At 38.1% G+C, this 26,275-nt stretch overlaps 1 protein-coding gene, 1 long non-coding RNA gene and 1 pseudogene across 2 annotated transcripts; 1 reads left to right on the top strand and 2 right to left on the bottom strand.

The window, feature by feature from the left end:
• The window catches only part of LOC141434422 (GDP-L-fucose synthase-like), a 13,869-nt pseudogene extending 9,959 nt beyond the window's left edge, over positions 1 to 3,910 (top strand).
• A 1,528-nt stretch (positions 3,911 to 5,438) lies between these two features.
• Positions 5,439 to 6,265, bottom strand: LOC141433897 (uncharacterized). Its single transcript, XR_012451981.1, has 2 exons — positions 6,005 to 6,265; positions 5,439 to 5,604 (listed from the first exon to the last, which is right to left on the bottom strand). It is a non-coding gene; the product is annotated as an uncharacterized lncRNA (long non-coding RNA).
• Positions 6,266 to 7,259: 994 nt separating this feature from the next.
• Positions 7,260 to 24,604, bottom strand: LOC141433883 (saccharopine dehydrogenase-like oxidoreductase). Its single transcript, XM_074095976.1, has 10 exons — positions 24,494 to 24,604; positions 22,446 to 22,614; positions 18,430 to 18,617; positions 14,167 to 14,296; positions 13,353 to 13,467; positions 12,608 to 12,694; positions 11,772 to 12,011; positions 10,190 to 10,337; positions 9,383 to 9,477; positions 7,260 to 7,800 (listed from the first exon to the last, which is right to left on the bottom strand). Exons 2-10 carry the CDS (start codon positions 22,612 to 22,614, stop codon positions 7,704 to 7,706), a joined length of 1,269 nt encoding a protein of 422 aa, XP_073952077.1. The 5' UTR covers positions 24,494 to 24,604; the 3' UTR covers positions 7,260 to 7,703.
• Positions 24,605 to 26,275: the final 1,671 nt, after the last annotated feature.

Here is a 26,275-nt window from a genome sequence, read left to right as displayed (position 1 = left end):
GCTCAATGAAGTCTTTTCATGAATTGAGAGATGTGTATAAATCCTTTGAATGTCCCCCAATCATTGTAATTTCATTGAAGAGTGGTATATTTATCTTTGGTAGCCTTACATCTTGACACTGCTGAACCAAGGATTGTGTTTCCGGGTTATTAATTAGTTGTGCACTGTTTCTAAAAGATCCACAATATCTCCCCTAACATTAAGGTATTCTTCTTCTCCTTGATTAAATATCTCTGAACTGAAGTATTCATGTTCCGCCCTTAGCTTTTCTGTAGAAGCCTGTATAATATCTCTATGTGTTTTTTGAAATGTATCCCAATAACATCTAAGTTTTGTAACCTTCCTTTTAAATCCTTTTGTCAGCCTTGCTTTGGGACATTTTTTTAGATTAGTTGTGGTTTTAGCAATAAGTGACAAAGTATTTAGTTGTAATACGTATAAGTCTTCCATATTTGCCGTTATAAAGTGTCACCCAATTGTCTTAAGTCTTTTTCACTGTTAAAACTGCTAAGTGATATTCAGCACAACTTTTCTAAGTCCTAACCACAACTAAAATATGACAAGTCTTTTCTAAACACCAATCGCTCTAAGTCCACAATTCACGATTATTCTAAGTCTCAAATATTCTTTGAAATTTTACAAGTGTTTTGAGTTAACGAATTATTCTAAGTCCATAGAGCAATTTCTTAAAATTTTACAAGTGTTTTAAGTTAACGAATTATTCTAAGTCCACAGAGCAATTTCTTAAAATTTTACAAGTCTTTGACACATTACTTTGAACAGAGCGGCCAAATAACAAAATTACGACAAGTCCATTAACGAGATAATTGAAACGATCTTACTCAGTTTTAGTCCTTAATGCAATCCAATACGGTCCACTTTTCACTGCACTAATAACGCTAACAACACTGCACTTAACGTCCGCGACCCGATCCGACTCGAATAGGACCAAATGTTCGTACCTCGATGTCCGTTGCTGGTACTGCACCACATTCACTTACACTATAACTATCACTATTTATATATTATTAAATTACTACACTGCACTGACTGTTTTTTGAACTGGTGAAGGCTCGCGACGCACTCCTTCTCAGTGAATTAAAACGGAATGTCATTAGCTAGTTTATTTTAGGGACAGCGCCATCTAGCGGCAGTATTGGTACTAATTCTCAACAATTGCTTACATTTTAGTGAACGTTTCAACTTTAATTACACTACAAACAGGCTAAGGTTTTTAAATAATTTATTTTATTGTTCTACGAGGGTAGTAATAGTTACATTCACCCCACTCTGAGATTAATGCGACTTTTAGTTACTTATAACATTGTTGTGATCAGTAACTATACGATGGGGATTAGGGTGCATGTACATTCACTTCACGCAATACCTATCCGAACATGGTATCTAGTTTAGTTGCTTAGAATACTAATTATTTTTACATATCTAAGCGTAGGGACCGCTAAGGTTAATAGGCACTTTAAAAATACAACATACGTACTTTAGTTTCCTGTTAACCTTAGTGGTCCCCCAACACTGACTGCGCTTAGATAGATAAAAAAATATTACTAGGTAGGTATGCTAAATTAACTTTGGCTAATTTTGCGGGAATTCTGCATAGTCCCCGCGGGATAGTGATAAACGAACTCTTCGCAGATGAAGTCGCGGCCAAAGGCTAGGTACCTAGTGCATAATTATTTTTTACTTTTTAGTTGTCTTTTTAGGCGGCGTTTTTTGTGTCGGGGGTTTTTTTATATTGTTTTTTAAACTTTGTTATATTGTTTTTTTTAAAGTGTGCTGGATATCCTGGCTGCAGCATCAGCTCATCCTGTTGCCACCACTTTATTCGTGCATTATTAAGCAAAAATAAATAAATATGCGTTACGAAATCTGCTGCGTAGTTAACTAGAAGAACAATAGCAAAAACAGTGATCACAAATTCTATAAATTTCCACAAGAAAGATTTTTTGTATGGCGTTTTATTAAGTATTTAAAAACGTAATATGTGACATAGATAATTATTATCGAAAAATTTACATACATATTTACAAAAATTAAATAAAACAACGGTTGAAAATGGCACCAGCGAAGCAAAAATCGGGAACAACAACGGCGGCGGCGGTTGAAAGGATGGTTGACGTTGTTTTGAATTTGGAGACCGAGGTCAGTGAAATTAAAAGAGAGTCGAGGAGTTGCAAAGACCTAATTAGCGAGCAGCAAACATTAGTAATGATAATAGAGATATTAGTAATGATAATTATATACTTAGTGAATTAAATTTTATTAATGATTATTGTAAATGAATTATAATTTTAAATTAATATTTGATTAAGTATGATTAACTAACATAGTATTATAAGTCAACCTTGTTACTAACAAATTATGGATTTAATTGTCTGAAATAAATGATTTTTATTTTATTTTTTATTTTTATTTTATTATTAACTCACCAATACTATTCTACTATTCAAACTATTTTGAATGCAATAATAAAAGAAAAAATATTGAAATTAGTTTCTTATAAGTAATTGACTTTTCTATACAAAAAAATATATAAAAACCATGGGTATTTTTTTTGACATTCCCACCATCAAGGATGCTACCTGTATTAAACTCAATGTGACTAGAGGCCATATTCATCTTTTCGCCTTGATCAAGTGATTGCTTGCTCAGTGGTTTTTAATTGCCAGCTGGTAAGGTGGAAGTTGTCAAAAATGTCGCAAACTGGCCGGAGGGTGTCTCCGTACGGAGGTTCAACGTTGTCACAGCACCAAACTTGAAGACGCACTCACCTCGACCAAATCCGGACTAACAAATAAGCTAATAACTACAATAAGTAATAAATCACAATTGATTAAGTCTTGCACCAAAATGTTCGTTCGATTACTGGTAAAACTGCACTATTGGAATTGTTATTACGCACTGAGGACCCAAATGTTCTAGCTTGTAGCGTAATTTGGTGCAGAAAGCATGAGATTGAGCGCGTAGGGCTGTGTGGCTATGGGCTAGCTAGTTACTACTGCCGGACATCTATCGAGTACGGTGGCGTCGCTCTGTAAGTACTTATCAACCGGTATCGGTACCTTTAAACGGAGCGACCTACACACCGCAGCCGCTCAATTTCATTGTGAATTTTGTGCAATAGAAATAATTAATTGTAAACTTATAATAATTGTAATGTATAGAACTGGAAATGGAGATTTTGAGATTGGAATTATTTCTAAGTAGGTTAAGTGACGAAAACAAAAGGTTTATCTTGGTTGGCGACATAAACGTGGATTATTCTCGGGAAAACTGTTTAAAAAGTCGTTTAAATGATGGTTCTTAAAAGCTAAGGATCCGAAAATATTGTCCAATTTCCAACGCGAATTACGCTCGACAGTTCGCCATCAATCGACTGTGGTGTGGTACGGTGTGACAGCGGGCCGATTACCTAAGGTCGCTTGTCACGGTCAGCTAAGCACCAAAGCTAGGCACTACAGCGCCAGTAGATGACGTTAGCACAGAATATATAATACGTTAGTGTGCAAATTCCACGTATTTTTTTTTTTAGGAATGAAATCATGGATATTTTTATAAAATAATGTACATACCGCCAATAGCGTGAAATTTGTGATATATCCTACCAAGTTTCAGATGTATTTTAATTTAGAAAATACTTTCACATGATCGCTGCAGTTTCGACGGAGATATTTTCGCACACATGCTTGTAATTTGTTGTAAACAGAAGTCTTTGTTAATTTCTCTCTCATGATCAAAGAGCAGATTGGCCTAGTTGCATAAGGCTAGAGTTTACCCTACCCACAAAACGCAGTGATTATATACTTTTTGCTACCCACAGCTTAGGAAGTTCGGGTTCAAACCCGTTGTAAGATTAAGTTTGGCAAGCTATAAGATCGCAAAGAATACCTGAGTGCTACATATCATTGGTAAAGGATATGTATTACAATGTGAGCACGAGAGTGAGAAGCCTAGCTGGTACAAGCAATTCCTTCGACGTCAAAGTTGGCGTGCATCAGGAATCTGCTCTTACCTCGTTTATTGTTCAACATTGTTATGGACTAGCTCACTGGAGACATCCAGTCCCCCCTGCCATGGTGCTTGCTGTATGCGGATGATATTGTCTTCATTGACAAATGCGCGAAACAACTGCAACACACCCTAGAGCTATGGAGAAATGCCCTGGAATCCAACGGTCTAAGGATTAGCAGAAGCAAAACCGAGTACTTGCCGTGCCACTATAGCCTCACAAAGCAGATAACACCCACAATTTATATCGATGGACACCCAGTGCCGAAAGTAAGCCAGTTCAAATACCTGGGTTCGGTCCTCTCCGCGGACGCAAGTGTGGACGTGGACGTGACGCATAGGGTAAATGTAGCTTGGCAGAGATGGAGGGCGCTCACAGGTGTGCTCTGTGACCACCGTATGCCGATAAAGACCAAAGGCAAGGTCTATAAAACAGCTGTGAGACCAGCTATGGTGTACGGCGCTGAATGCTGGGCGATCAAAAAAGGCCATGAACAGACACTCCATGTCAATGAGATGAAGATGCTGAGATGGGCGGCAGGTGTAACGAGACTCGATAAAGTGCGTAACGAACACATCAGAGGAAGTTACAAGGTCGCACCCATTGCAGACAAGGTTAGGGAATCTCGCATGAGATGGTACGGACATGTCATGAGACGCAGCGACGACCATGTCGTGAAGAAAGCTCTCGCACTACCGGACAACAAGAGAGGCAGAGGTCGCCCGCTTGCTACATGGTGGTCCACCATATCAAAGGATTTGAAACAGGCCCAGTTGAACGAGGAGACAACCCAGGATCGACCGACCTGGCGCATGAGAACGAGGAGGGCCGACCCCAAATAATGGGAAGAGGCACAGAAAGAAGAAGAATCCACTCAAGGGTTGCTTGGTAGAGATCCCTTCGAGGGATAAGTTCGCCTTTACAAAGTCAAGGACACCGAATCACGTACCAAAGTGGAACCCAAGTGGAACCTTTTCATATTCAATTGCGCTGTGATTTCTTTGGCAGGTGTATGGGATGTCAACATGACATTAGTAGCACATAGGTTCCACCCTGGTAAGTGACTCAGTTTCCTTGACCGTAACTCAACGATTGTTAATTTATTTTTTATTTACAATACAGTTTACATACTATGAGAAAATTAGCCATAATCATTATCCCTATACGTGTATGTACACAGGCCTCCTCTCACAATGAGGGCTTGGGCGTTTTTTTCAACGCAGGCCCAGTGTGAATTGAAATATAGCGCACACCATTAATTATTTAGCAGGTGTGTGTATGTTTCTTCACGATATTTTCCTTCAATGAAAAACACGTGAAAATATGAAATTAGACTTGTTTATTTTTATTTCAAATTTAATTGGTTGGGTAGTAATCGAAGGCTCTATTGAACAACAAATAAAAAAGTCCATCACTAAGTCAGTTTTTATTTATTTATTTACATCAGTCAATTAAATTAGCCCACATACAACCACTGCTGAGTGCCTCTTGCATTTTCACGCCACTTTTCCAGTCTTGTGGCAGTCTCGTACACAGCTTACCAGCCGACAATGTATGTTATGACAGTGTTTTTCACTCTGTAATTAAATATTTTATTATGAAAATAAAACATATTTTGAAGAAGCATATTTTGTCAAATGAGCTTTTCTCTGAACTCAGAAATTACCGAGATATGAGGCTCAAAAGTTAGTCCGCTACCAAGGGCTGGGGACTTGGAAAAAAAACCAGTAAAAAAATCTGTCCTAAACACCTACGGTCATAGAAACTGAGACTTTAGGCCTTCCCCATATTTTCCCGTGTTGCCAATAGGTACTCGCCACGTTTGATAAGCGGGTTGGCGAGCGTAGTAAGTATATGATGTGGGGTTGCTTGGAAAACGCTGCTGCCCATCTTCTGATATTATCCCTCGGCCGATTCCTACGGTACCCACGGGGGTGGTGGAAGTTATATGTTGTACTCAGCCTCTACTGTACTTACTTTTTAATTTCCTTATAATGCGTCTTTTTCGAGACCAGAGTATTGATGCTTTATGTAATTTTTTCGCAAAGTTCGTGGCTTCATAGTTTCAAATGTAAATTATAATTCAGTTCAATACTTGAAAATATAACTGCATTCACATTATAGATTATAGATAATGATAATCCCGTCAATTTCGAGGACAAATTACGATAATTTAATTTAGGAAAAGAATACTTACTCCATTAGTTTACAATGTCATGACAAGCAATGACAACAAACGAACAAAAAATTATGACTTGACGAATTTGACATTTGACTTGATGTTTTTTTTTTATTTTATGGAAAAAGCCACAAGCCATGCAGCCTATATCTGATTTTATCACTACTAATTTATAATCCGTTAATGCAATTTTCCGTACTTATTTGTTAATACGTTCATGTTATGGTATTTTCTTCCTAATTTCTGTCGGAAATCCTAAGAATTGGCAATGCATTTGTTCGTTGCACTTCAGTCTTTTGACTGACGGACTTTGTACCAATGGCCAGCAAAAATATTTAAAAAAAAGATAAACGAGCTTCAAAATGGGAATGTGATTTCGATCAGACAAATCAAACGCAATCTGGCAACGTCGCTTAGCATCGAATTGTCGGCGAGTTGGCAACGTAGCTGAAACGCACACTACTAACCGAGCCGTTGGCGTACGATACTGTCGCCGTCCACTCACATATTGACAAAAATTAACTAAAATAATAATCTAGATTAAGCTATTAATCAAAAGCTTTCTTTATATAAATAAAAAATGCCTCAAATAAAGAACAAAATAAACGTCAACAGATGTGATTTTAGTTTCAAATTATTCTTTCAAGCGCTCATGATTGTGTAAATAAATTAGTATGGAAATCGTGCCACCTTAAGTAGCAAAGTAAAAATAAGCAACTTGAGATATGTATAGGAAAAATTCGTGTCTAGATTCCTGTCCAGCAGTGGTGTAGGGGTTATAGCACGCAGCACGGAATGCTGAGGACCTGGGTTCGATTCCCAGTGCTGGTTTTTTTTTCTGGTTTTCCTGTGCATCCATGTCTCAGTTTGTATTTTCGATATGGCATCATAATATTGAACTTGGCTCTCATTCCAAATTAATGTTTTTATGGGATAGATTCTACTCTCGATTCTGAAGAAACTACTTTCTGATTTTCAGTTATTTAATTAACTCGTATATTAATGTGTTATGGACCAGGGAGCAGTATTATGTCGATGAGTGAAAATCGCAAAGGTTTCAAACATTATATTAGTTACATAGAATATATCAAAGTTAAAACCAACATAAACCCTTACAAAATAAACAATTAAATAGACAGTAAATGCATTAAATTGTACAATAATAAAGCTGCATCACCACCAGAGTTTCGCGAGGAAATAATACAGCAATAGAATCATTTTCCCAGCTTCGCTTAGCGCAGCTCTCACCATTGATTTCATGCCTCAAGAGGAAAAAGAAACCCTTTTAGGGTCACATTGTGCATCTTTATCAAGATCTCACAGCGCAATTATATACAAGCTTTAATGCTGACAATATTTTTTGTTAACTGTACTTGATTTTACTCGCTTTTGGTGTATGTTTTTCGTCACAGATCGCTTAGCTAACTCAAACAGCTCTAGTGGACCCGCAGCCGTTAATTTCTAAATATAGCATATTAATTAACTTAGTATATAAAGTTACTGGAGTTGGAATTCGAATGTGAGATTGTTTTCATTTAAGTTCTTGATGAGATCCGTTTTGGAAAACGCAGCTCCTGTTGTTAGTACTCCACCTCTGTAACAAAAAAAAAAAAAAGCAATATTACTGCAACTTCCTGCCATCAGAGTGCAGCATTAGCACAAACCGTATACAGTTTTTTGAGTATCTTAAATGTCCGTAGGATGGCCATACCCACATAATAAACATCATATTATTTCAATTAAATCTTTGGAAATATAGCTCTGTCGTTACTACTGATGTAAATATCATGTTATTTTGTTACTAATGTCATCATTTCTATAGGAACTAATACTCTTTGGTCATGATCCATCATGGTGACAATAGTATTTTATGCAACTGTATCGTAATAGGGGTCCTGTGCTGCTGCACGTGGTCGCCCCCCCCCCCGGTGCTGTAATGATGTATGAAATCTCATTACGATACAGCCGTGTTCATAATAGAATCCAATGTCGTAATGCTGGTCATTTCATTATCTATGGTTTTTGAACGCATAATTGAGGATCTACTATATGGGTGTAGATAAAATATAAAAAGAACTGACGTTGTCATGGTGGTTTGCGCTAGTGCCGCCCCCTGCGCAGAGCTTTGCCCAATATTACCTATTATGAAAAAAATATGATTTCTTATTACATAAGGAGGCAAACAAGTAGAGATGTAGTAAATAATAATATCCCATCGTAATAATTCGGAACACACGACTACTTCCGTATGCTGCTGATGCTCTTTGAATTATTGTATTAATAAGTGTCATTTTTGTATTATATAACTAAATTGCTTGGTTGTTGACAAGTCAAATTGCGAGTTTGAAATATATCACACTGTAATGTTATAATCCTCACAGTCAAATAATATACAGGGTGTGTCTGACCACATGGGGCTTTAAATCCAGGGTTCGATTCTGCTCACATAACTGAGCTACTTTTGTTCTGCTACTTTTCAAAAATATGACCACTGTTTATTTGTTTTTTTTTCATAAAAATTAAATGTAATTTTCAATGTATGCGGTACAATACTAAATTGACGGCACATTGATAAATGTTTATCTTAGAGATGTCGAATAAATGTCAAAAATTGTTTCAAGGCCCCCGCCCCAAGAGACAGCGATAACACCGCCATGTCCGATACACTGATTTAACAATTAAACTTTTGAGGATCAATAAATGATCTAAATTTAAGTTTTTTGAAAATGTTACGAAACAAAAGTAGCTTAGTTTTGTGAGTAGAATCGAACCTTGAATTAAAAGGCCCATGTCAGAGACACCCTGTACTTAGAGAATGTAGTTTAAACAAATATAGTATAAAAATCTTACCTTGGGTGTTAACCAATCAGTATCGATTATTAATCTATCGAAGGGTGTTACTACACCAATCGATTGATCATCGATCGATGCCATCGATTTATATCGATCGACACCGATCGATTGGCGTGGTAGGTTTTGTTGATCGACTGGTACCGGTCGATAAACGATTGATGAAGAGCTGATCGATGTTACGCTTTAATGTCGATCGATTGGTGTAGTAGAAACAGTCGATCGATGTCGATCAATCCATTCTACCATCGATTGATGGCGTCGATCGATTGGTGTGGTAAACACCCAAAGCAACCTCCTCTACGCTAGTCAGACAGTGTACTCACGTTCCCGGCATTTTGTCACTTTCTTTCAAGCAGGTTAGGGCTGAGAACAAGAGAGCGGTGACTGTCGCTCCGTAACCCGGGTTGACGCCTTTCACCTGGTAAAATATATATATATACTTATATTTTTTTATATTAGCACGTATAATCCTAAAAAACGCACACACACATAACTACTCACAGACTTTCGCATTTCTAATATTAGTAGGAATAGTAATTAATTATAATAATCCTAGTGAAAAAGTGCACAAAATCTTTTTTCTACAAAATTCTATAACGACGACGACTTTATGTATAACAACATTTTTCTATCCTGTGCCTAAAACAATTCTGGACGAAACAGTAAAATAGACGTCCCCTGCGATTAGAATAATGAGACGTTTAATTATTACATAGTAGAACAATTAAAATGGTAGGTTGCATGCGGAAGTGTGTGTGTGTGTTTGCGGACAGACTTTTACGTCGAAACGGAGCGACGGATCGACGTGATTTTTGGTATAAGTTTATGGGCCAGAGAGTGACATAGGCTAGTTTTATCCCGGAAAATGCAGAGTTCCCGAGGGAACAGCGCGCGATAACCGAATTCCACGCGGACGAAGCCGCGGGCAAAATCTAATATTTATATAATCAGATATTTCGAAACGGCCAAGGAGATCAAAAATATTGAAACATGAATCTTAATAATAGAGTGCATGTGCCGATATTTTTGAACACCTTGGCGGCCGAAATATCTGATAGCAACTGTACATGCTACAATATTGTTGCATATAGATCGTTAAATATAGATAAAGATAAAGTATAGATACATACCGTAACGACAGCCTTCTTGTTGGGTTTGGATGCCTCCACATCCACGCCGCGCTCCCATCCTTCCCCAAACAGCTGGATCTGGAACTTGGTGTTGTTCATCACATTCTCCGAAGGACCCTCGCGCGTCACCAAGCCGAACGAGAAGAATCTGGCAACAGGAATCCGTTGTGAGTTGCAAAATAGGGCATTTGATCTGTGACCCTGAATTTGTTGAACAGCTGACACATGTTCAGGAGGTGCTAAGGCGCAATGGATTTGTGATGAATACGTGGCAGCCCAGAAGGAAACATAGAATCAAACATCCTTATGTGGCTTGACACGGGCAAGGTTGGAGCCGTTTTATGGGTAAGTAAGTATTCCACCGTGGAACCTTTTCTCGTGAAACGTCATTAAATATTACTTGTTAAAAATGCGTGATAAGTCACTATGATTTTGACTATGAATGGTTCCATGGTGGCCAATGAATTATACCCCTTGACCAATGACCGTACACGACTTTGTCCAAAGTCGCGAAGCATATGCGGACACCCAATTGAATCAGGCGTTACTTTGCGGAGATCCATATCAATGAACTGAAACAACTTTGCTCACCCGCGACCTTATGATAGCTACTTTTATGCAATAAATGTATCGCACCTCCAAAATTAAACTGAAATAATTCGAAATTTTCCATCGCGAAAATTCAACCATATTGTGTTTTATTTAAAGTATATCTTGGAAATGTGAATATTTCGAATTGTTTCACTTTAATTTTAAAGGTGCGGTATGTTCATGCAGTTCCTCCACCTCCACACTGTAAGAACCATACATCGTTATCGCGGGAGCAAAAACAAATCAGTTAAAGAATAGATACAACAGAATGTATATTTAGTAAAACCGATATATTCTGCCTACAAATTCTAAGCATCTAAGAAGTTAAAATTGCGAGTTGAAATGTCGTTCCACAGAAGATTTTGTTTGACGGAAACTAACGTTGCACTTAGATCAATATATTTTTTTATCGCAAGCTTGTAATTCGGGGTAATCCTTTATCCACAACTCCACAAATTCATCGCACGTTTTTTTCCTTCGCGGCATTTTTAAAGCATTCGGTAATTATGTTGTGAACACAATTATTATTACGAATAATTAATAAATGACAATGTCAAATAGGAAAAGTGACTGAAGACTTTGCGTTGCGGTTGCGTAGTTAATCTTTTTAATTATGTATTATCAATCAAGTCAAGTATGGAGATCTAATGTTAGAAATAAAGTTAATAAGTTTTGAGCTCGTAGGCATAAAATGTTGCTCGATTTAAGTGTCACTTCTGTTATGCTTATTTGTCATAATCTTTCAGTACTGTCAAATCGTTTTTGCCTCCGCGATAACGACGTATGGAAGAACACACACAAATGACACACTGAGGCGCTTCGAACAAAAGCAGAGCTCATCGTAAGAGCAACACAACCGTTCACTATACATTTCTTGCAAAAACGTAGCTATCATAAGGTCGCGGGTGAGCAAAGTAATTATTTTAGTTCATTGATATGGACCTCCGCAAAGTAACGCCTGATTCGATAAATTACTTGTATTATGACTTACCTAGGATGATTCAGCAGCAGTCTCTTGGTCACCGAAGTCTTGGACATAAAGAAGAGTATAAGTCCAGCCAGGGCGGCGAAGGCGGTGGTAATTAACCCCCCCAGCTTGAAGTAGGGCTTGAACTGGACGGGCCTTTTGTGATCGTTCTCGTAGAACCAGCGTTGGGTGCGGTACACTATGGACGAGTCTGTACCCATAAATGGTACGCACCAGACACCTTCGTGCTTGTGGATTGCGGAGCTGGGGAATAAGGAATAAATACAATGCCAAAGTCAAATGTTTTCCTCTATTTTTTTAGGGTTCAGTAGTCACCTAGAAACCGTTATAGTTTCGCCATGTCTGTCCGTCTGTCTGTCCGCGGGTAAGCTCAGAGACCGTTAGTATTAGAAAGCTGTAATTTGACATCAGTCACGCCGACAAAGTGGTACAATAAAAAAAAAGTTAAAAAAAAAAAACCTCCCAGACGTAAAGTGGGGGTGATTTGTGGTGCTAAGATATTTTTTCTATTCAGTGAACTTTTTGCGAAATTTTCAACTTTAAAGTGCAAATTTTCACTGAAATCGAGCGTCTAAACAGTTGGGTGGGAAAATTTGAAAAAAAACAAATATTTAATATCAAATTTACAAGGAAAATTATAGCAGCTAAGATTGCTTGAGAATTAATTAAATAGCAGCCTAAGGTATAAAATATATCTAAACTTGGAAGATTCAGTACACAATACGAAATCCTTGGAAAAATATTATTTGTTTTTTTCGTAATGGCTACGGAACCCTATCCTGGGCGTGTACGACTCGCACTTTGCCGGTTTTTTATAAATATTTTTACATTACACATACCGAGGCTGCAGTTTGGGCTTGAAAGTGGGCAGCTTTTCCGGGAACAGTTTCCTTCGCAGCGGACCCAGCTCGTTGGAGTGCGCCAACCTGGAAACAAAACAATACGCTACTTGACTGTAATTTCAACAAAAAATTAAAATTAAAGTGTTTTTCTTCAGAGATTGAACAAAGTAGGATATTTTTACCCAAGGAAATCATCAACGAAAAATCTCACAAATATTATAAATGCGAAAGTTTTGTAGTCTGTTTGCTTGCTACTCTATCACTGCAAAACCGCTGAACCGATTTAGATGAAATTGGGTTGGTACACAAGTAGTTTGAGTCCCGGGGATGGACATAGGATAGTTTTAACGAATTCTACACGGACGGAGTCTAAACAGGCTAGTCTTTTAATGATTATGATTTCCTGTAATCTGTAAAGGTCTATTTGTTGTTTTTTTTTTTTGTAAAACGGGAAGTATGGTAAATTTTCACCTACTTTCTCAAATAGCTTCATAATTATTTATCTTGAAATTATAAACAAAAATATTTCTGAGATTCTCCCAATTCATTCGATATCTTTCATTCGATATTCACACAAAGTTTTATAGGAACGTGCATCCATATCGTACAATTTTTTACCAATTGATTTGGCAAATAATTTGAAAAGAAATAACTGTTACGAGAACACATTGACAGAATGACGAGCAACAAGGTTCGATTCCCACCACCAGCTAAAAAAATTCAAAGACAAAACACAACCTACCCGTTTACAAGAGACTCCCATGTGCCGTAGTTGATAACGCCGCGCTCTTTAGCCTCGGCTTGGTATTCCCGCGGCAAATCTGAACTTATGTACGACTCCACAGAGTTCAAAGTGCCTGGCAACAAACAAAAGACTTAGAAATGAAGACATTAATGTTAATAAAAACAAAAATAATCGACAAATTCTATTCGTCCCGTCTCCAGTAGATATACGTCCCACAGCAGGCCTGCTCTCAGATTGAAAAGGCTTGAACTGTAGTTCTCACGCAGGCCCAAGGCGAATAGGGATTTAACGCGTACTTATCTAACCGGAATTAAAATATCCCAACAAACATTTTTTTATTTTTCATTTAGTTCTCATACTTATGTTAAGGTCTTAATTATGTTTTTCTTTTCTCGAATCTGAATATCTAAATGTACGTATATATTGTGTAGGTAAATAAATAGGTTAGGTTAGTATTTCACCAAGGCACGAGGTGCCTCAACCATGCGAAATAGGAGCTCCGCGAAGCACTCGTTTACGTTTCGTTGTTACTTAAAAGTTATATTATTCAATTTGAGTTATATTCTCAAAGTTAAAGCAATTTGTTGTTATGCAATTCGTTGTAAAGTGAAAATTAGAAAAAAAGCTTGAGGTCCCGGGTTCGATTCCCGGCCGGAGCAGATATTTGTATATTTATCTATATTACACAATTTGTATTTATCTATATAAGTATGTTGATCCGTTGCCTAGTATCCATAGTACAAGCTTTGCTTAGTTAGGGACTAGGTCGATTGGTGTTAAGTGTCCCATGATATTTATTTATATCGCTTACCGTCAAACTTCTGCTGCATATACACGAGTCCCATATCGTTGGGGATACTGTCGAATCCGCAGGCGCTGATAATGTACACGCCGGCGTCTTTAGCCGCCTGGTCGTACTTCAACTGCATCAATTCAATGAACTGCAAGGAAATAATAATCATCGAACGACAAAAACAGACACTTTCGCATCTTGCCGTCCCGCTGACATTGGTATTATTTAATACGAGAGTGAAAGGGACGGTAAGATACGAACTTCGATTTTCGAGTTTTGTAATACGCCAGTACACATGATGTGGCGCTGTAACTTGATTCCCACCGGGTTGCCTAAATTGCACACGAAACGTAAGGGGTAAAGTACTTAGTTTTTAGGGTTCCGGAGCCAAAATGGCAAAAACGGAACCCTTATAGTTTCGTCAAGTCCGTCTGTCTGTCTGTCCGTCCGTCCGTATGTCACGGGCATTGATTAGTGTTAACTGGCGGTTAGGTGTGATGCCGTCTCTATTTGTTTTGTTCGAATAGACGAAGACGGCATCACATTTAACCGTCGGTTAACGCTAATCAATGGATGGTGAAACAGCCCCTTAAGATTATTTATTTCTCATAAGATTTACAATCACTTACTGAGAAAACATATTTTTCTTAAGAACTAAATTAAATGCGCAAACGGTCGTGCTAACAAAATCAAAGTGGGTAGAAGAGAAATACAAACAAGTACAGTGAGTTGGATTGCAAGTATACAATGCATGGCAAGTTACACTCTCATTTTAACAGTCGTTTAAATGTTATTTAAAAATGTTATTACAGTTTTAGACATAATTATAATGGGAATTGAAAAAATAATATTAATTGTATATCTAAATACATACACAATTTTCTATTACTTACATTAGTTAATCCATTAAGCAAAATGTACATTTTTGGAGTCTTTTTGTATTTTTTATTTCAACTCCAAATTTGTTACTTTTACGGTCATCCCGTAAAACCATATCGAAAATACAAACTGAGACATGCACAGAAAAACCAGTCCAGTGGTTAGTGTAGGGGTATGGCACGCAGCACGGAATGCTGAGGACCTGGGTTCGATACCCAGCGCTGGTCTCTTTGTGGTTTTTCTATTCATCCATGTCTCAGTTTGTATTTTCGATACCCACGTAAACCTAATAATAACAAACCGTTGGGTAAACAGGACATTCCATAAAATAACGACATTTTACGAGCTGTATAAAGTACCGTACCGAATAGTGATGTAATGGTTTACAAAACATGGAAACATTTGGTCGAGTGACTCATATCAAGGACATCCAAGCCAGTTAAGCTAAGCCAGTACTAAACTGTTATAGTGTCTAGGATAATAATAGTCTGAATGGAAATAAACGCGTTGCGAATCATGGTCATGTTAGAAGTCATGGTGGCCTAGTGGTTTGACCTATTGGCTCTCGAGAGGGTCGCGGGTTCGAGCCCACTCTGCCCCTCCGAGTTTTTCGAAATTCACATGAATTTTCATTCGAAATTTACCTCGACGTTTACAGTGATGGAAAACACCGTGAGGAAACCTGCACAAGCCTGCTAGGCAATTCAATGGTGTGAAGTTCCCAATCCGCACCGGGCCCGCTTAGGAACTACGACCCAAGCCCTCTCATTCTGAGAGGAGGCCTGTGCCCAGCAGTGGGAAGTATATACTGGTGGGCTTAGTTCGTTTAATCAATCGGTCACGATGCTCTTAGGTAAGGTACCTATAGATTTTTTTATAGCGCTTGTATTGCATCAGCAGTTTGATTCCTAATGAGAAGTGATTCATCTGAACCTTTGTTTGCACGGCGTGGGATCGGATTGTTCGAGAACTTATGATGCACTTCTCGCCAATAACCGGCCTTAGTTATGTTTTTGATAAATCTGCATAAATATTTTTTACTTATACCATTAGAATAATTACCTACCCAAACTTATTTATTATTGCTATTTTATTTTCAGCATAAAACTAACTGTTGCCAAAGACTTCGTCTGCGAAGAATTCGTTTCCAGCGCGAACGCGGGAATTATATTTTTTTCCGGGATAAAAACTTACCAGGGTCTCAAACTATATCCAAACTATGTGCATTTTGTGTATTCGTTTTATTAAGTATACTAGAACAATAGCCCGCATTGACAAATTTTATAAAAAATAATATTTTTTTCACACCTCTCCTTCAGAAAAGTAACTTTTCCTCCCTGACGAGAGGGGGCAAAGTGCAACTTTTCTGTTCAAGGCTTTTCTAAGTGTTTTATTGCAAATGCCATTTTTTGAAGTTGATAATTGTAAAGCCACGCCATTTTCTATGCTGGTTGTTCTAATAATATTTAGATTATTTTTTTTCAAGTTTCTTAATGCTCGGTGTGAAAAGTTGTATGAGCCACTCGGAAGCAAAATTATTTTAATCTTGGGCGTTAACACTTGAATCCCTCATTACGCTCAGGATTCTACTTTATAATCCCTCGCTACGCTCAGGATTCTATTGTAGAATCCTTCGCTACATTCTGGATTCAATGTACGCCCTCGCCGTAAATACACCATTTTGCTCCCTTGTGACACAAATAACTATTGTCCTATAATCACATCATTTTATATATCTATTTCCTCCCAAGTGTGATGACAACATTCTACGTCACACGAGCGGTACTGGATTTTTTTTATTACATAAAGCTGATCCGTGATCTCTACATCACCCATTTACCCAATACAATACCCAAAAGTGCAGCAGGGCTACTACGAAACTCGAAACTCGGAAGTTCGTGTCGTGCGGTCCCTCTGACAATTATACTATTTAACACGAGAGCGAGAGGGACGGTTGGATAAGAACTTCGAGTTTCGTAGTAGCCCTGCAGATGAGGCTGAATGAATTGATGAGGAATTAGGAAGACAGACTCATTAAAGCCTTCGACTTCGGCCGGCCTCCTCTCTGATTCTATGAACGAGAGGGCTTGGCTTCGTATGGCTATGGCTGATATGATGATTAAAATCTTCGTCGGACATTAGATCGTTTCCACATCATCCGATCCGATATCGGTATCGGACGCCGATACAATATCGGGACAAGTTAAATGTATGAAACATGATCCGATATCTGATCACAGGTACATATTTGGGTCGATCAACTTTTCCCTATACCGCGTTGCCATGGTTACGTCCCCTGGACTCTTTAAAACCATGAGTTTCTCCATGTTTCCTGTGGTTATAATTCATAGAGCGTACATTTTTGTTGTAGCTACAAGCCCATTATTTAATGGACAATCTCTTAAGCACATTAGTAGTATATATCATAACAGTTTTTTTTAAGAAACTCTGTCACCGCTGTCTCTTGGACAACCCATTTCATACATTTTACTTGCCCCGATATTGGTATCCGCATCCGCTACGAAAAAAACGGATCGGTTAATCTGAAAACGCTCTTAGTCGGTAATACCAACCAAGCAGCAACAGACTACATTTTGTTATAGAACTCGAAATAGCCTAATTACGTACTGGAATTCATTTCAACTCTGTTCATGGTCGGGCGTGCACTATGCCTATACACATAAGATCTCTTTGCATTGAAAGAGAGTCGTTGCTATGCGAGCGCAAGACTTTATCGGTACAAAATAAAGGTCATAGAGGTTAATTATTAGAGAGCCAGCTACAGCAACAGTGTAAACAGTTGGCCGGTTTGTATACACGTAAAGGTCTCTGCCCACTACATTGTATCATGCCATGACCGTAATCGGAAAGTGTCAGGAAAGAAATGCCAAGCGCATACGTGACACGCGACGGCGAACGGTTGGTTATGGTTTATCAATCCAATTTATATAAAGTGTAAACAAACCGTTTTTATCAAAATTCTTGTATAAACACCCAGTGGATCGCATCAATAACACATTCATCTGTAATGCGCTCTTTTAACTAGACGTATAATCACTTTTTTCACGAAAATTCACTTGATTTCAATATTTAATTTTCATTTGATAAACCTTCGTCAAAATCTGACGTTATTTCCTGAATTAAACATGGGAAAGGTAAACGTCCGAGTGCTCGACTAGCTAATGCCAAGGCCCAGTAGACGACACCCTATTGCTAATGACATAAGATAAAGATGCCAACTACTGGGCGTGGTTCCCACGCGGGCCCAGTGCGGATTGAGAACTTCACACATATCATTAAATTTTTATGGTATTTTGCCGCCCCCTAAATGTGCCCCCCCCCCCTCTTTAAAACGCTACGCCACTGTGGAAAAAGGGACTTGAAGACTTGCTTGTGCCTCACCTGTGACTCCCCACTGACGTCCACGACATGCGTCTTCGCCTCGACCGCCGCCTTGACGACGGGCTCGCCGTACATCCGGTACGGGCCGGCGCAGTTAGCGACCACCCTGGCCTGGAGACACATGTCCTTGATGGACTGCTCGTCTGTGACGTCAGCTACGATCATCTTGATGCCCGAGAGGTCTTCCCCTGTGGGAGGGAAGAATTGTAAGCGACGGTTTGTTTCGTGTTTGACTATGAAACTATTATGGTAAATAGTATGCAAAGATATCGACACCACAAACACACATAGTTCAGAAGGCAATCTCCTGTATGTACTTCACTCTTCATACCTACGCTCGGCGGTCGCTCTAAGGTTGTCAACTATGGCACTCGTATCTAGTTGTTTGATTTATTGTTGAAAATGAAACGGGAAGAACGGAAATATAAATTAATAATAACTAATTATTTTTTTATTTTAATGTCATTTACTATTATAAATACGAAAGTGTGTGTGTTTGTATGTTTTTCCGGCTTTCACGTCGAAACGGAGCGACGAATCGACGTGATTTTTGGCATAGAAATAGTTTATGGCTACTTTTTATCCCGGGAAAATTCACAGTTCCCGAGGGAACAGCGCGCGATAACCGAATTACACGCGGGCTAGCCTAAGCAGGGCAAAGCCAGTTAATATTAAGTGCAGGGGGTGACTGGGGGAGGGGGGGGGTGTACACCAAACCTGTAGTACCTATAGCCCGTAATAGAAAAAAACTTATTCTACAAAACAAAACAATATAACTGACAACTATTACAATACAAAAGTTTACAGAACAGAAACAAACAAAATTTTACGTTTGTCAAAATTGTCACTATTGAAAATCCCTAATAACTTCTAAACGGATTACCCTAGTTACACAATTTCCATTGCCCTAAATCACACAGAAAACAACACAATATCTACCCAAACAAAAAAACATGTTTTTCAACTTACGTAAGTTGGCGTGAATTTACCTTAGAAAATTTTATGTCCTAATACGGTATTTGACTATTTTGTATATGTTTTATAAATTAAAACTACACAATGCATGTTATCGAATAGAAAAACAATTTTTAAGCTACCTTTACAAATAACAAAGTTATAAAGGTTTGAAATTCAAGATTGGACAGAGAAAGACATACTGGCATGTGACGTCACACGCCAGTACCGCCATACTTGCTGCATAGAGAAAAGCGTTTGAGAAAGAGACAGGTATATCGATTTTTCAAAAAATCACTATAAATCCAATTTTCAACCGATTTAAATTTTCTCTTCGCTAAACACTATCTGTATATCTATATTTTTATAATAATATTAAGATATATGTCAATTTCAGGAGTTGTCAAATACCGCATTCAGATAAGTAGCGATTTGTCGATATTTGCTTTCGTATTCTACATTCTAAATTGGTATATTCTGGAACTTCTGGAGTTCAGACGCAAGTGGGTCGCAGACTATGTGTAATAATGGCGTATGCGTAAGGCGTTATCTTAACAAAATAAATGGGTGTTCAGACGATAAACTACCAAAGTCGATCCGGCTGTTACAGATTTATTTTAAGCTTGTTACTTCTCCAGACGGCTCTAAAATTAAACACGAGCGCAACGGGAAAACTTCCTCCATTTTATATTTTATATACGAAAGGCAAATACACCCACGATATAAGTATTTACATCCGAATTATCTCATTGCATTCTTGCTTCAGTCTATCGCAAGCCACAGAAAGAAATACCTATCATCAAGAGATTTTTAGGGACCATACCTCAAAAGGAAACTAGGTACCTTATAGGTAGTGCCGCGAGAGTTGAAGTGAATGAACACACACAACTACAGTACAGCACCTATATCTGACACAACAAGCGTGCATAAATATGTGATACGACTCTATTTTTAGGGCCGGAAGGACATGTCATGTTTTTGCACTCTCCGCTGTGGCAGATATTAATGCTGGTGACTGTACATGAAAAATGAAATGAATGAGTTAATATCAAAATCCTGCTGTCATTACATGACATCACATGTTCTTGAGTGCGTGACCTCAACTCTGGCGGCACTACCTACACCAACTTGGAAAAGTTGAAAATCCCTACATTATCATTTCAATGTATGAAATCTTGAAAATGGCTGAACCGATTTTTATCGAATTTACTTAAGAACCACCGTAAGGATATTCGCTTTGACATAAAAAAAACCGCATCGAAATCAATCCAACTCTTTGAGTGTTACCACGCAGTTCGGCCAGTCGGGTAAAAATATACATCAACATAGCCCTCGAATAAAGTTTCGGTTTCTGTTACAATTATTAGTTTCGGTACTAAAAGTAACCTTTAGACACCTAATCATTACAGATTACAGATATAATATCATTATAATAGTATTATGATATCATAAAACCGGACTAAAGACAAGAGCGAGTGATTAAAGGGCAACACACACAGAAAGCGTGCGCGGTCGGGTCGTGTCCGCCGCGTGAGCCGCGCGGTTCGTTGTATTCACACAGAGAGCGGGTCGGACCCGCGACGGGCCGCGGCGGCTATCAATGTTGCCAGATTAGTGACTTAGTCCCTAGAAGTGACGACTTTTGCTTAAATCTTAGCGACCGCAAAAAAGTTTTGACGACAGAAATGGTTTAGGTATCTGGCGACTTTTGGAGTACAAATTAAAACAGTTCTAGAACCAATAATAGATACATTTTTGTCAACTCGACACAGAATTATACAGTACCGCGAGATATATGTGGAAAACGACAAACGCGCTGGCGCACAAAGGTCAACTTTATTTACTTACTTAATTAAATCCAATTTATGTAATGATGGGTGATCGATGAAATTTTTAATAGTGGCTGATTTTTTTATCGACAGGAATAAGCTTATACTAGTCAATGGAAAAATAACAGATTTTCTGTAGTACCTACCAATTAATTAAAAAATAAAATAAATAAATTTTATTCTCGCCTAAATGAACTAGCTACTGCGCATGAATACGGTTTTTAGGGTTCCGTAGCCAAATGGCAAAAACGGAACCCTTATAGTTTCGCCATGTCTGTCTGTCTGTCCGTCCGCGGCTTTGCTCAGGGACTATCGATGCTTCAAAGCTGTAATTTTACATAGATATACTTATTATGAAAACTATCCTAACAAAATGGTACAATGAAAATTAAAAAAAATTTTTTTTGGGTACCACCCATAGTCCAACCCTATAGTGTAGGGTCTTTTAAATTAAAAGCATTAGGGGTTACTAAGACGATTTTTCGATTCAGTATTTTTTTTGCGAAATATTCAAATATAAAGTAACTAAACATTTTCATTAAAAACGAGTTTTAGGGTTTTTAACTTAAGCTTTAGGGATAAATATTTTGAGAGTTGGTAACACTGCGCTCGGCTCGCGCTGTTTGTGACGACGGGCGACGGGCGCGGGCCGCGCACGACCCGCGCCCGCGCCCGCGTTCTGTGTGAAGGCGTCCATATACCGCCATGCAAATACGCCCGTCGCGGGCCCGCGCACGACCCGCGCCCGCTCTCTGTGTGTGTTGCCCTTAATGGTCTGTAGGAAAATAATGACTTATTGTTGACGAACAGACCATATTTTACTATATAGCACCGCGAACAGATGGCCGTTGGTGCCGAAAAGTTCTCGAATGGAGACCGCGTGTCAAGCGCAGCGTAGCACGTCCAACGAGATAGAGGGATGACCTGGTTAAAGCCGCAGGTTCACGGTGGATGAAGGCCGGCTTCCAACCAAGGCAACTGGAGTTCTATGGAGGACAACAGTCCAACAGTGGATGTCCTATGGCTGATATGTTGATGATGATGATGACTGAATCTTATTTTCATAAGCGCGTTTTTTCCCAAACTAATTCGCCTTTCGACGCACGCTGTCAGTTAATTTGAATAAAGTTGAAATTTGCTGATTATCTTCAAATAGCTTCAAGGGGGCCCCAAGAATTAGCATTGCCTAGAAGCTCCGACATGGTTAAAGTGATCTTAAGGGTTAGAACTGACCTGTCTTCTTCCCCAAGCTAGCCATGAGCTCCTCCAGCTTGGACTGCGAGCGTCCGGCGACGCCCCACGCCAGCCCGGGGTACTTCTTGGCTATCCGGACCATCTCCTCTACAGTCTTGGCTCCGGTGAAGCCCGTAGCTCCGAATATCACCACGTCCAGGCGCGACATCTATTGTTAGAAAAGCAAAACAAAAATACGTTTATTTATAAAGGCTGACCAGAATTATGAAAAACCTCGCCATATTGCGGAAAATCAATAGAACTAACTTCTTGCACTGGTAACACTAAATTCAAATGTCATCTGTCTTTTGCTGTCAAAGTTTAACGTTGTTTTCGCGTGGTATTATAGTGTTACAGGTGGTAGGACCTTATGCAAGGTCCGCCCGGATTGCTACCCCATATCTTGCTCGCTAATCCTGCCGTGAAATAGCAGTGCTTGCACTGTTGTGTTTCGGCGTGGAGAGTAAGACAGCCGGTGAAATTACTGGCACTTGAGGTATCCCATCTTAGGCCTCTAGGTTACTAACGCTAGGTAGAAATAGTAAGTAATACAGAAACAGGTACATAGAAAGAAAATTACAAGGTAAGCAATAGGCGGCCGGTGGTCTTATCGCTTAAGAGTGATCTCTTCAAAGAAACCTATCCTATAGATTACCCTTTATAATATTAGCATTATCATTATCAAGTAGGGTATAGGTTTAATATTTATTTATAATAATAATTATTATTATTTTACATTATTATGCATATAGAGATAAATAAACAATAGAATCGGATGTTTAATATGTATTTAAGATGTATGTATTTATCTATATACGTATGTTTATCTGTCGCCTAGTCTCCGTAGTACAAGCTTTGCTTAGTTTGGGACTAGGTCAGTTGGTGTTTTAAAGTGTCCCATGATATTTATTTATTTATTATTTATTTACACATTCTCGCACAGCACATCTCTGGTGAATACAACTGAGCAGAGCTAGGCGAGGTAAATGAAGCGTTTCTATTGGTTAATGAAAAACGTATTCCCCGCAACACATCCTCGCATGTCTCTGGTGGAAACACTACATAACACCTGCACCAAATTGTCTGTAAGTAATCCCAGCTTATGGAATTTTATTCAGATTTCATAGGTATATCTGGGTAGAAAGTAGCTTAATGTGTTATTCCAATGTTCAGCTATCTATACTTTAAATGTTTAGGTAATTAACTAAATTGATGATGCATTTGATTTGGTACATTCATTTTTATTCCGATTTCATAGGTATATCTGGGTAGAAAGTAGCCTAATGTGTTATTCCAGATGTTCAGCTATCTATACTTTAAACGTTTAGGTAATTAACTAATGCAATGCAAACTATAATACTAAACTTCAGCGGCCAGATTTGGTACATTCAAGGATTTTAAACGTTTTACTTATCTATCATTGTACCTAATATAAACTAGACTAGTGTATTTCAATTCAATAAAGAAATGTAAATATGTTTAGATAGTTTAATGGGGGAATATCAATATTTAAGACAATTGACCTTGTTTTGTTCACATTAGAAATACCTACACAAACCAAGTATAGGTACATACACAGCAGTAAATGTTCAAGGTCAAATTCAAGAACTTTATTAGACGACAAATAAGAGACAAATAATGTTTATTTTTCATAATATTTGCTTATTATTTTTGACTTACAATAAGACCACGACGATAAACCTACAGTAGGTAGATTTAAAAATAGACTTGTTAAATAAAGAACTGTCTCTCTATCTAACCATTTTATTCAGGGGTGTAATATTATAAATATAAGGGTGTAATATTTATGATGGTCATGCATATGAACTAGTTTTGCTACTAATTGAAACAATATTTTAGTACCAGAAATATTGCAATAGTAGCTCTTAGAACTACCTTGAACTTTTATAGACTACTTTGTAAGCAAGCTTCGTCGATAAAAAAACAGAAATAAAGTTTACGATACCCGATAATAACAAATTGATAACACGATAAATAAGAATAAAATTACATGTGAGTAAAATTTTGAATAATAAGAAATACATTACCTTGAAATTATATCGAACAAACTATAATAATCACTAATAATTGAACCAAATTTTATCCACTACCGGCGAACTCAACGACTACGCAGCAAGATAAGTAATCAAAATATGCCGGTCAGAATGAAAATGATTGTCAGTTTGACTTTGAAAGGAACGTAGTACAGATGTGATAAATCTTCAAAAATAGTCTCTATGACATCTAACAATAGCAACTATTGCATATGCACAAATATACCGTTTCGGGCCTGAGACCGAGATAGCGAATAATTAAATCGGTTATCTTCTTCTAACTTTTTATATTGCCATATTTAGAAAGTAAGAACTTTCCAGAAATTAGTTGAAATTTTAAGTTTAGTTTACTAGAATTACAAACATTGTAAATCTGTTAAAAAAATATATACCTCGTTGAGTTTCTTGCCGGATTTTCTCAACAGAGGCTTTTCCGAACCGGTGGTATTTTTTTTTGACATTCATAAGTGCTTGTTTTGTTATAGCTCAATTTTTTTTTTTACTCAATATTTGAATTTTTTTTTTTAACAGAATATAAAAAAAGAAACATAATAAAATAGCCTAAATTGAATAAAGATTAAAGATATTTTGACTTTGACTTTAAAACATGTTGGCAACACAAAGATGTCGTAGTGTTGTAAACCGATTAAACCGTTACAAGTATTTTTCACTGTTCGTTGACTAAAATAATAATTATTTATTTTTGACTATACCTACGAACATTTTCCTTCTTCATTATGAGTGCACTACTTAAAACATACAATGGAAGACTCACTCGTACGTAGAATCTTAATCCTACTAATATTATAAATGTGAATGCTTTTGAGTGAATGAGTAAGTATGTTTGTTACTTCTTCACGCTGCAACAGCTTAACGGATTTGGATGAAATTTAGCAAAAAGCTATTTTATATCCTGGATTAAACCATAGAATACTTTTTATCCCAATATTCTCACGGGATAGGGATAAAATCTCGACATAACACCCGCTGTTTTTAGAGTCATGAAATTTGGCATGTTTGTTTTATAATATAACAACAATGAAAATCACGGTGTAATTTTAGGGAATTCCCACGAGAATTCAATATATCTAATGATTTACGCGTGCGAAGCCGCGGGTAAACGCTAGTATTGTAATAAATCATGGTATATGTGAAGAAACTGGAGCGCCTTGCTACAAATTAGTAATCTGTGTGGAGCGCCCTGGAGGAATCAGATGGGCTACTACGAAACTTGCAAATCGAAGTTCGTATCGCACCGTCCCTTTCACTCGCGTATTAAATGACGTAAGCGTCAGCAGAACGGTAACATACGAAGTTCGAGTTTTGCACTTCGTGGTATAGGGCCAGGACTTTTACTACGAAATTAAAAAAAATTAACTTCGTATCTATCCGTCCCGTTGACGCTTATATTATTCAATACGAGAGTGAGAGGGACGGTACGATATGACCTTCGATTTTCAAATTTCGTAGTAGCCCCCCAGCCAGTTCTACAGGGGGTCCCAAATTTGCACAGGCCGTATTCTGCTGGGCTAGAAAACTCGAAGTTCGTGTCGTGCGCTCCCTCTGAGATTTACACTATTAAATACGAGAGCGAGAAGGGCCGCACGACACGAACTTCGCGTTTCGAGTTTCATAGTAGCCCTGCTGAGACGGCTGGAGTCGTAGCTCCCACACAGGCCCAGCAGGGCTACTACGAAATTCGAATCTCGAAGTTCGTGTCCTTCGGTCCCTCTGACACTTGTAGTATTTAATAAGAGAGCGAGAGGGACGATACGA

Source organism: Choristoneura fumiferana, chromosome 13 (assembly GCF_025370935.1).
Source record: "Choristoneura fumiferana chromosome 13, NRCan_CFum_1, whole genome shotgun sequence".
NCBI classification, from domain to species: Eukaryota; Metazoa; Arthropoda; class Insecta; order Lepidoptera; family Tortricidae; genus Choristoneura; species Choristoneura fumiferana.
Note: the sequence above shows the minus strand (reverse complement) of the source record. Positions and strands in the feature narration are given on the sequence as shown.

What these genes read in the sequence shown, in the direction of transcription:
- LOC141433883 (XM_074095976.1), bottom strand. Translation starts at nt 22,614, where the DNA reads ATGTCGCGCCTGGACGTGGTGATATTCGGAGCTACGGGCTTCACCGGA. An exon ending in AAGCCCAAACTGCAGCCTCG is followed by an intron (nt 12,012 to 12,607) that starts GTATGTGTAATG and finishes CTTATTCCCCAG; the next exon opens with CTCCGCAATCCACAAGCACG. An exon ending in AGTGACAAAATGCCGGGAAC is followed by an intron (nt 7,801 to 9,382) that starts GTGAGTACACTG and finishes TTTTTGTTACAG; the next exon opens with AGGTGGAGTACTAACAACAG.